Source organism: Monopterus albus, unplaced genomic scaffold (genome assembly GCF_001952655.1).
Source record: "Monopterus albus unplaced genomic scaffold, M_albus_1.0 scaffold225.1, whole genome shotgun sequence".
NCBI classification, from domain to species: domain Eukaryota; kingdom Metazoa; phylum Chordata; class Actinopteri; order Synbranchiformes; family Synbranchidae; genus Monopterus; species Monopterus albus.
The window spans coordinates 379,250-390,890 of record NW_018128105.1 but is presented as its reverse complement, the minus strand read 5'-3'; the positions used below and the strand labels follow the sequence as shown (position 1 = coordinate 390,890).

At 41.4% G+C, this 11,641-nt stretch overlaps 1 protein-coding gene across 1 annotated transcript in view; it reads left to right on the top strand.

Moving 5' to 3' along the window:
- Nucleotides 1-351: 351 nt before the first annotated feature.
- Nucleotides 352-11,641, top strand: part of intu (inturned planar cell polarity protein) — an 18,537-nt gene continuing 7,247 nt past the window's right edge. The window contains exons 1-6 of the mRNA XM_020619692.1: nt 352-604; nt 2,043-2,644; nt 4,528-4,613; nt 8,099-8,314; nt 10,606-10,724; nt 11,585-11,636. Coding sequence (XP_020475348.1) covers nt 519-604; nt 2,043-2,644; nt 4,528-4,613; nt 8,099-8,314; nt 10,606-10,724; nt 11,585-11,636 — 1,161 coding nt within the window. The 5' untranslated portion in view covers nt 352-518. The remainder of the gene's footprint in view (nt 605-2,042; nt 2,645-4,527; nt 4,614-8,098; nt 8,315-10,605; nt 10,725-11,584; nt 11,637-11,641) is intronic.

The following is an 11,641-nucleotide window of genomic DNA, read 5'->3' as shown; positions in this document are numbered from 1 at the left end:
AATAATTTCCCCAGAAACATTCATGTGACCACTGGAACAACTCACTTACTTGCACAAATGAGTTAATGCGCTTGGGCATTTTTCTCAAGATGGATATTATATGTTAAACACGCAACATAAGTCAACATTATATTTACTGAAGTAATTTTTAGTAGGGGTTTTTGCCAAGATTATGCACAGTGACATTCTCGTACTACCCTGTTTATATGAGTGTACAAATGGAGGCCTGGCTGCTGAGCTCTTGTTGGTAGCCCAGAGGAGGCGGGTTTTACTCTACCTGCCAAGAATTACCGCTGGGACAAATTCCGCTCTGCCGGCCTGGAGAAACATTCAGAACTTTGAGAAGGCAGAGGAAAGGGATTAATTTTGATTTTGTCGCTGGCGCAGCACAGACAGTTGTCAAAACCTTTATTTTTTAATCTCCAGTAGGGGGTTAAATTACAGCTTCAGGAACTGAACGTTGACAGTTAATACAGTTTGGTTGGCCACGCTCGTCCTGGCGAAAATATGAAACACAAATGATGTTTAACATTTCTATAGATGGAGGTTCATTCTCTAAAGATTTGGAGGACTTCGACTCTGTTCGCAGTGTTCTCCTTTACAGGTCAGTATAGACTCTACACTATATACAACTCCTGCATTATTGTGGTAATCGGAAGTTGGTTTGAAGCGACATAAGCTGGCTGTTATATATTTTACTACTCTTCATGCTAGCAATTTTGTTTTTATGCTGCTTCCACTGGTTTGTAATAGCACAGTAGCCTATGGTATAAAATTGCATATCATAACCAATGTTAATTCAATTTACGTTTCCTGTAACTATAGTGTGAGGAGGTTTTTGGTGTTTTGTGTATGGTGGATACATTATTTAACGGGATGCTAATGACACTGGCGCATGGCCGCGCTTTCCTACCTGGCTACTCACAAAGCTTCTGCGTTGTTAGGGGCAACCGTACTATCCACCAATAAGATAGGCGCATACGAGTCACCTGATGCTACCGAAGCGCTCGTCAACGCTGACAATATGGCGAGAGAGTATCATCCTTCGGTTTCCTAAAAGTTTAGCTTATAAAGACATTTTGTGATTGCGTGGTCAAATTATATGTTGTATAATCTAATGGAAATCGCAAGTACCAGTCAGTGTGCCGAAAAAACTCATTATGTGGCTCAGACGGAAGAAGAACACGACAGGAATGACTGTGAATCCACATCATCGAGTTTCAGGACTTCCGAAGGAGCTGAGTAAGAAGATAATTTGATTTAGAGACTTAAAAACCGTTTACACTTGCAGTGACAGTATGAGATATTTTAAAGCTGCTAAAATGAGTCTGGTTGAACAAGCTAGACCACATAAAAGTTAGCATTGTTTGTGAGGTGGAGATGCTGTAACTTGATACTTTACCAGTCATTTTGGTGGTTTATTTTATAGATATTAAACGTAGTTGTGGTATGTGGCTACTCTATATAATTTACTCACACACGCAAAGATAGTTGGTCTGTAGCTATAAGTGCTGGTGAAGGCAGCGACCAGCTTTTCCAAAGAGGGAGTGTCACCCCATCCACACAGTTTCCATCTATCATCTCTTGTGCTTTTCATAGCCTTGGGAAGTGTTTTCAGTTTGGGAGGTAAACCTTCATAAATAATTGTAGGCTTCTTGCCATCCTTGGTGAGTTTATGGCTGCCTACCACACATTCTTCAAAGCAGGTTTAAAAGGAGAGAGACCCCAAAATAAATCTAGTGTTTACTGCCACCAGTTTGGTCAAGCACATGATTAGGGTTTGTACATATAGTAGCTTTTGGACAATAATGGAAGAAGCTGAAAACCAGCAAAAATTAAGAGGGTTTGGCTATTTTAACAGAGCTATTAAGACCAGGAAAAGACAACATGTAAGCTATATCACAATCTGAAATGATATCTAGTCCTGTATCACAATAATCAGCACTTCTGTCTTTCACACCACTGCACCCTCTCTTCCCAGTTTAACACTGCTTTGTTTGTGACATTAGCTTTGTTCCGGTGCGCTGTTTGCTTTCTCTCAGTGACTTGGAACCAGAATGGCTAGATGACATTCAGAAGAACGGTGAGCTTTTCTACCTGGAGCTGAGTGAAGGTGAAGAGGAGGCTGCACTGGCCCAGGCCAACGCCGTACAGGGTGTGTCCACTAATCATGTTCGCTTTAGTGAAAAGGAGGCAGAGATCATCACGGAGCAAAGCAAGAAGCAGCGATGTAGTTCAAGGACAAAAGCTGAGCCTATGCTTAAGAGGCTAGCCAGACTCCTGAGGAGAAACCGCCGGCCATCTCAGCGCAGGGGAGGAGGGAAAGATGGCAGTAAGGACAGCTCAACTTTATCACCACCGGCATCGATTCTGAAGAACCAGCCAGGTCAAAGGCAGGGCGTGATTGTTCAGCAGCAGCAGCTGAAGGACGTGTGTGTCTACCTCAACCCTAAACGTCTTGGGGGTCCATCAACACCTCTCTCTTACAGTGGAGGCCTGTTAGAGGCTCTGCTGGGGGTGGTACATCACCCCTCCTGGAGCAGAGGGCAGTCAGACCCTGCAGCTGTCCAACAGGAGGAAAGACTGACTGTTCATGGGTTAATACCCAACAGCCCGGCCATCAAATGTGGCCAAATCCTAATTGGTAAGACCACAATTCCAACAGTTAAAGTTTTGTTTGTTATTCAGTACTCCAAATTAATATTTTGTAGATTGTGTCAAGTTACAAGCTTGGTTTCTCATAAAGGGGTAGTAGCAAAAGCATGTTATCTTTCTTAACAAAGGATGCTCTATTCCTTCTAGTGTTCAGGAGAGGTCAAGAGTTATCTTTTGTGAAAAAGTTCCTGGTTGAACAATGAAATGTATTTTGAGAAGCTTGAACTTGGCAAAAGTACTCTTATCATTCTCAAAAAGAACCTATTACCCTCATGACAGGGAAAATGCAGCATTGCAGCAGTTATGATTTCAGTAACAGTCATGAACTAGCACTGACTCATTCATTTCCACACCATACAAATGTACTGCCAAAGCACACGCTGCAATTATTGCAACATAGTCATAGTAACACACACTGAGATTTCTTAAGAAAAAACATAAATGAGCATAACGTACAACATCTAGTCAATCTAACTGTTATCAGAAGGAATATGTTGAGGCTGTATTATTTTTTATAATGCATCATGTCATCTAATTATAGCCAAGCTCTTTCAGTGCGATGAATCCATAGTAACAACGACAAAGCAATACAAATCATCATCATAGTTTCAGTATTTAGCTCCGTGTTGTAAAACCGCAAAGTTCATGTTAGTGTTGGTTGGACGTGTAATAGCTACTTCTCATTCCAGCTCTGAGCAGCAGCCATAATCAGACCTGGTGAAACTTTCAGCACAGTGCTGAAGAGTGAATGAAGCTCTGAAGGCAGGTCTGTTGCTGTAGGAAATGTAATCTGTCTGTTTGAAAGCTCAGCATCTCAGCAGTGATTTTCTGCTATCGCGGCTAATGGCTGGGCAAGTTTTAGTAGCAGACTCAGGACATTTTAAAAAGTAAGGTCTAGACTTTACTATTATTAATATTATAGAGGAAAAACCCTACAATTCCCCCTTGAGCAAGCACTTGGCAACAGTGGGGAGGAAAATCTCCCTTTAACGGAAGAAACCTCTGACAGACCCCGGCTCTTGGTGGGCGGCCTTCTGCCTCAACCGGTTGGGGTGAGTGGATAGAGGAGAGACAAAAGAAGAAAAGCAACAAGACACAACAAACAATCAAACACTGATCAGGTCGATGTGGCTGGTGACTGCTCGTCAGAGACGTAGAGCTCCAGGGCCAGAAAGGGACAGGGAGAGGGAGAGAGGAGACACAAAGTTAGTGATGTGTAATGGTGGCATATAGAAGCATAGGAGAGGAAAGGACATGAGTTACTGTTTAGAGAAGCTTTTATGCAGCCAGCTACATGCTTAAACAATTAGAGTTGTTAAATACCTGAAATAGCTCTGTTACTGCGACAGTGGTGTGCCTCCCTGCACACAAGCAGGTGAAGCTCTTTACTGGTTATTTACTGGATCTCTACAGGCCAGTGTACGGGTCAAAATCACATCATTGGCACGATCAATCAAGTTATCCTGAGTGTTCTTACTGACCACATATGCTGACCAAACACATTCTATGTCGCTAAATACCAGGCAGGCAAAGTGTGAGGTGCTTTCTGTTGTTTTCTGGCCCTCTAATATCAGTTTTGTGCAATAGAAAGAGACTGGATTGTATCAAAAGGAGGAAGGCACAGTGCTTTGATACAGTATTAAAATAATTAAAAAAATAATAATAATTTGTCAGTGTAGCATAACTTGTGGGGAAACTCTCATTCTTTCCCATTCTTGTGGACAGTGTTATACTTACCCGCATCTGCTTTGTGCTTAATTTATGTGTCAAACCCATATTTATGTGGGACTTTAAGATGGTTAAACATACTATTTACTATTTGACCCATGCCTGCTACTGATGCATGTTTATTTTTCGGCGGGCTGTGTTCAGGTGATGTGCTTGTTGCTGTGGATGATGTGGACGTGACCTCGGAAAACATCGAGAGGGTTCTGTCCTGCATCCCAGGTCCGACACAGGTCAGTGTGTGTGAATCTACCAAAAACCAAGTAAATCCTCAATGTGCACACAACCTTTTGTCGTTGTTTGTAGAGTCAATAACATCCACCCATTACTATAATCTTAACTACATTACAAAGCCCATAATGTGATCGTTTTGTGTAACCCTTTTCCATGTTGAATTAACCTTCCAAATCTGTGAGAGAGCATTTCAAATCATTATCTGTCAACTTGGACAGCAAACACAGACATGAAATCACTTGGAAATGCACTGGCTCTTCTAAGCTGCTATAACGGGCTGGTGCCGTTTAACATTAGAAAACCCTCAATTACTCAGAAATGATCCTTTGATCAGTAGCTAAAACTCCAGTCTGTGCCCCAGCTTACATTTTCCACACAGAAAGCAGATTATCCAAAAAGTAGGAATTTGCAAATGACAGACTGTGTACAGGGTTGATGGCGAGCACGGCGGATAGATGGGACTGCGGTATGACTCTTTTCGGTGCCTCAGGAAGCTGTTGTGGGATTGAAAGCTCAAATGATTAGAAGATGCAGCCGGAAACTAAATTACACTGTAAGGAAATAGCGACAGAGATTCTTTGGAAAAATACCCTCAGTCACCACGATGACTTTAAAAAAAACCTGATAATGGAGTTGTATTTCTGACAGAACGATTGTTTAGTGAGCGCATGTGTGTTTTTTCTGCATGCCTCCCAGATGGAACGGAGACAGTGCTCATTACGTTTGAAGGAACAAATATTAGTATTAAATTCAGCCCTTTACAAACCCTGGTTGAACTTTGGGTACTTCTTTGTGTGTGTCCATCCTTGAGCGAGTGCTAAATGACTGACATCAACAGACTGGAATTCCAGTGAGAGCACACTCCAGTCCTGCCACAGCCGTATTACTTATGAGGAAAGCGCTGCAGTTAGCCCATTCAACCTCTTCACGCATTGATTTCTGCCTGTTTGAGAGTGTTCTACCTTATTTTCGTGTCTGGCTTTGGTGCCCTGAGCTCAGTCTAATCAAAACTGTTTCTCGCATCCTTCATGAATCCTGACATATTGAGGATACAGTAGCTTTTAAATCAGTCTTACATTTTTTTCCTCTCACTCATACTCACCAATTGAAAGGTAAATCACATGGTGTTCCACCGCTACTTGGCGCTTCTTTAATAATAGCCCTAAAGTGGGCTAAAATGGCTGGGGGCCCACATGTGGGTGCCTGTTGGAGAGGCGGGTGGCCTGTGGTTAGTGCTGACAGGCTTTGGAGAGTGATCGCTGGATCAGAAAAATACAGTTTCAACATTTCTGACCAGGGAGTATCTTTTTATCTTAAATATATTTTGTAGGCATCACAGTGTAGGATTGAGAAGAATATATAGCTTACATTTTTAATGACCACAGCACTGTTTCTCTGAACATACTAACAAGTTTTCTTAGGTTACTTACAGACACAAACACAGCCTGGGTTAGGACCCGGACCTCCCCCTGTTTTAGGTCGGACATTCCAAAAACTCCAAAAACAATGTACGTGGTCAGAGAGTGCTCAGTAAATGGCATGTTTCACATTTTGTGTTTCAGTCAAACATCAAAACGTAGTCGTGGCCTGTTCAGTGACGATAGAGTGATGAAAAATCATAACTGGATCTGCAAGGTCTTTGGCGGTTTGAGGTCAAATCCGAGCAGAACCTCGACTGTTCCGCCTGCATTACTGCCTCGATATTTCCCTTGCATCAGATTTACACAGCATAGAAGTTAAACCAAAATGCAAAAACTGGCATAAATATTTCTTTGAACAGTAAACCACATCTCTGGCTCCACTTCACATTAACTTATACATAAAGATTCCTTTTAAGGAGGTGTCCCAGCTACACGCGACTTCTTTAGGAATTTTTTTATACCCTTAGTTTGGACAGAGTGCGGTGAGGCTGTTTGTCTTTGGTGTTTTGGCAGCAGCTGGTTCATAGTACACAAAAACCTTAAGCTGGAATCAGCTCTGGGAGACAAAGGCTGGATTTCCCTAGTGTAGAAAAAAAAACTGCACAACAAACAACCACATTTTAAACATTTACAGCGTTCACCTGGGTAAACAACCGTTTTTAAGCATCGCACTACTTGTTGGCCACTGTGCATCTTCACTGTTTGGCTTGAGATGAGTTCATTTGCAACTGGACTGCAGTTTTTAAATGACAGCAGTTGTATGGAGTATCTAACTTTAACCTAAAATCTGTAATATGGCCAATATGGAAAAACAATCAACAACCTGGCTATAAAATATAAACCATTCCATATGTTACTGAAAGATCCTGTTCCAGTGCAGCTGCCCATGGTGTCACTCTGTTTGACTATACCAATAAAATTTTACCTCCTCCTAACCAGTCGTACCTGAACAGTCTTAACCACATTCTGCTGATCTTTCTCACATCTGGACGCTGCTTCTGATTTACTTGAATTAGCATCAGCTTGGCTCCGTAGACGACCTTTGTAGTGCTGACAGGCTTCAGCCCAGAGTCAGCAGCACAGTGTGGGAACAGGTACGCCACCATGGCATACCTATGTATGAAGCCTTTGTTTGAAGTTTTTGTTAAAGGGATTGTCTGCAGAAAGTTGAACCTAAATCACTGGATCCAAGTTTTGATTGAATGAAAACTGATCTTTTTCATTCAAATCAGTCCAGTGATTTCTCCAGGCGTGTGTATCTTACTATGTGAGGTCGACCCACAGCCTCTGCTTGATATAATTTGATGTTCACTGACTGTACAAGATTTCAATTTAGACGTGACAGATTGCTTTAACACAGACGTCACGGAGTTGTAGTTTCTCATTCTTCTGTGCATCTTGACTCCATGTTCTCAATGTGCGTGCTTGTTGAATTTCCGTGCAGCTCTGTTTATGTTTCCACTGTGACTTGATATGAATGACAATGTAAAATTGAGCACTGGGATATGGATAGAAAAAAAACTTGCACAGGGGAAGATAGGCCACTGTTTGTCAGGCTCGCAGTAGTCTGGTTTTAATTTAGTCAAACGCACACATACACACACACACACACACACACACAGATCCCTGCTATTTGTTATGCTGTGGTTATGGTGTCACTTTCTCTCTGACAAATGCCATCCTACTATTTACTTCTGCCTTTTCTCTGACTGAATGTAATGTTTGAATTCCTCTCCCTTTTGGAGGCACAGTACACATGCACACCTATATTTTCCTACAACAGACACAAACACTGTTAAAATCCCTCACTAAGTATAACCATGTTTAGCAATGAATGAAAACTCTGAGGGACTAGCTGGCAAGCTGATGCAATGATGCTATAACAGGATAGCTGTTTTTTCTAGTCTAGTCTTTATTATTTCCCAAATGTCTGTTCTTTCTTAAAGAAATTAGTCTAATCCCAACACAACATCTCTTTCTTTTCTCCTTTCAAATCCATTTTTCCATGACTGGATTTCAAAACCATTATTATTTTTCATCTCTTTTTTTGCCACCTCTTCCAGGTGAGGCTGACTTTGGAGACGGTGGCCTTGGTGGATGGCAGCAGCACTAACGACATTTCATCAATCCGCAAGGCAAAGGCCTCTCCACCAGTCAGCCAGCTGGTGCGTCTGCTGTGGGGGGAGGACACGGCCGAACTCCAGATGTCAATAAGACACATCCCACACATTGTCATGTACCTGTCACTTAAACTGGACTCAGCATCACCTCAGGAGGAGGTGAGTTTGTTTAAAATGCACAACGAGATATTTATAGGTCGTTACGCATTTTAGCACAGAGAAAGATGAATGACAAATAACAACACAAGCCTTCATTATAGTAAAGACCTCTGTCAAAAGTTATATCTGCTAAATTTAAAATTTCATTGTAGCCACATTTTGACAGTAAATCCCAAGCTAAAGTCACGATCGAGGTTCCTTCAGCAGCACATTGCTTTCTGTGTTTCCATTGCAAACGTTATGCTAGTTATTTATTTGACATATCAAAAACTGTCAGCTGTTTCCGACCTAATTACAGTTGCTATACAGCTACAATGATGGCAGCATAAAAATGATGGCATCAAGTCCAGCGATCATAAAATCCCTTCTGTGGCTCTGTGGTTAATCTTGCCCTGAGAACAAACAGCTGCAAACAGCATTGTGTTTGGTGTGCAAAAGGAAAGTGTGTTTGACCAGTCACTGATATTCAATATCACAACTATAGCCAAAAAACAAATTTAGACCAATTTAGTAGAAATGCAAGTCAAGATCCAGAGTTTTTGAGTTCCTCTGGTTGAAACGGGTTGCTATTGAAAACAACACAGAGGGAGCATTGAAAAGAGCCAGTCAGGTGCACAGTGAGAGAGGACAAACGAAGCTTAAATACTGCCAAGAAATCTAACAAATAAAATTGATAGAATAGACAACACATGAAGGCTTTTGTTGATATCTACGCTGTGGATGACCACACATTTTTTCCATCTCTTTGAAAAGAAAATGGGTCTCGGGGAAAGCTGATTATGACATTTTCATCCAAGGTGCTCGTGACTCTGAGCAGCCTTAAAATACTGAGCTATACTGAACATGCTTATTTAATCCTCTACATTGTTAGGGGCTGTATCCTGACAGTCGAGTGTTAAGAGCGACCTTAGTTGTGTAGGAACTCTCAAGTCTAGAAATGGAAAGCTTTCTCTGGTGTGAGTCAGACCACCGCTCTGGACAGCGTCCAGCGCCTGCTAACAGGAAACAGAGTGAAAGTCATGAGCACAGCTCCTGTCAGTAACTGATCTGTAATTTTAATGCTGTGAACTTCATTCTCTCCGGAGTGAATCCACACATTCCCCTTTTGGATGAAGTGTAGCAGTCCAAAAATACCTTATTTCCTATTTTAATTGGATCCATGTTTTATATCCCGTAAGGTTGGACGCCGCTTGCCTCTGTTCAAGTGTTAATTCCGGAGTGTGTGTTTTGTTAGTTCGGTTTGCTGGCTGACACCTTCTACACTCCACTCAGATTTTCTCTGTGGATGACTGTTGGCAAGTGTTCTTTGAGGTTGTACTTCATAGTTCTCCAGTTCCTTTTTGCATATGTAGAAGCAAGATTTGTTTTTATATCTTGACCAAAGCTGCAGTGGAGATAGAGAGCGCAGGTTGTTTGGAGCCACATCAGCCAGTGGTTGGTTTTCTGAATGAGAGTGCCATGAAAAAAAACTGACTTTGCAAATCTGACTTTGATTTATTTTAGTCCTTTGATTGCAGAGTAGTAGAAATTAGAGAGGTTGAACAGAGGTATTTTTGAGTTGTAACTGTGTGATGATTTGCCTCTTTGTACAGACAAGGTGTAGCTGAAGGGTTGCTTGGTTTTCAGCAGCACTCAGACTTTTAGCAGACTCCATCTGCATGGCTTTGGCCCCAAGGTGAATATCTTCCATAGGCAGTTGGTTGTGTCTTTGTTCTGGTTGCCAAGGCTATAAGGAGCCTCTCATTCAAGGTTTTTACTCCCGCACCCTCTGATCCTCCCAGCAGCTCTGCTCTTATCCACCCTGTATTCTTCAAAGTTGCACGCTGGGAGGAATACTAATAATATCACAACAATACGCTAAATCTGCCCAAAGCACTTTTTCATTTCTGCTCTGCAGCTTGTTCTTACTTTTTTCTACAACATTCAGTCCTTCAGACTTTCAGATTGCAGGGACAAGTTCCAACATAATCACCATATAACTTTGTTGAAAACTATATGAAAAGGAACTATTACTCTGGAAAGTCAAACATGTTAAATAGTTTAGTGACATTTTTCTTTATTACAAAGTGAAAAGGGGTTTTACTGTCAAACTGAAACCAGGCTATCATTGTTCATCCAGTGGTTCACCTCCTCATTCTTCTTTGCTCTCCATAAACTTTGGTGGCTGTAGCATACAGCAACAGATATTTCACATTCTTTGCGACATTTTTATGTTATCCAGTGATTTTTCTCTTTGCTGCATCTCTGTTTTCCATGACACAGAGCAACAGTGTATGTTTGTGTGTCTGCAGGAGGAGATCTTGTACCAGTACCCGGTGTCTGAAGCATCCAGCCAGCTGAAAGGAGTGAGGGGGATCTTCCTCACTTTATGTGACATGCTGGAGAATGTCACAGGAGGGAGGATCGTCAGGTAGGGAAGGGCGGTGTGTAATAAATAATGATGAAAAGAATTTTTTGGAACAAGAAATCAAACCATCTTCTTCTTTAATCTAAAAAATTTAGTCTTTGGGTTGTTGTTTTTTTGGTTTGTATTAGAAAATAGTGAAAAAACACTCTCATCCCAAGTTCTCAGAGCCCAAGGGGATGTCTGTACATTTTCTGGTTTTGGCTGACCAGCAGTCCAAAACACAAAGACTCTCTGACAAGACAAAGAAAAGTAGCAAATCCTTCCTTCTGAGAAGCTTTAACTGGCAGATTTTCAAGACTTTTAGCCTAAAAATGACTTATTAATTTTAAGTGTTAGTGTGTTAGTGTTTTTGGTGTGTTGGTAGCAGTATTGTCACTTAATGATTTCTGCCAGATAACGACCCTCCTATAATTTAATGGCTGTAATACACCTTATCTGTTGTAACCATGCCAGTGAAATAAGTTACCATACACCTTATTTTCTCAAAACCCCTTAAGTTTACCAGACACGGTAGAGGTTGTTTAATGACGAGGTTGTGGGTGGATTCAGTGCAATTTTTCCATCCACTTTTCACAAAAAACCTTGAAAGAACAACACCTTCAAATCAGTCTTATTTTACAAATGTGCTTTATTATTATTATATTATATATTTATATATTATTTCCATCTTCCCAAATTCCCACAGGATGTTCTGAATATCAACACAGTTCACAGTTGAGCTCAAAACAACAGTGAGCTGGTATAGAAATGTGGCTACTGGATGTTAAAAATGTTGAACTTAAACTGTATCCATGTTAACTTGGCTCTGCTTTGACACCTTCGACATTTGCCTTCTGTTACCAGTAAACCTTTTGCTCCCTCAGTTCGTCTCTCCTGCTCGGGAAGCATCTGGTACATGTGGGCTACTGGAAGGAGGGCAA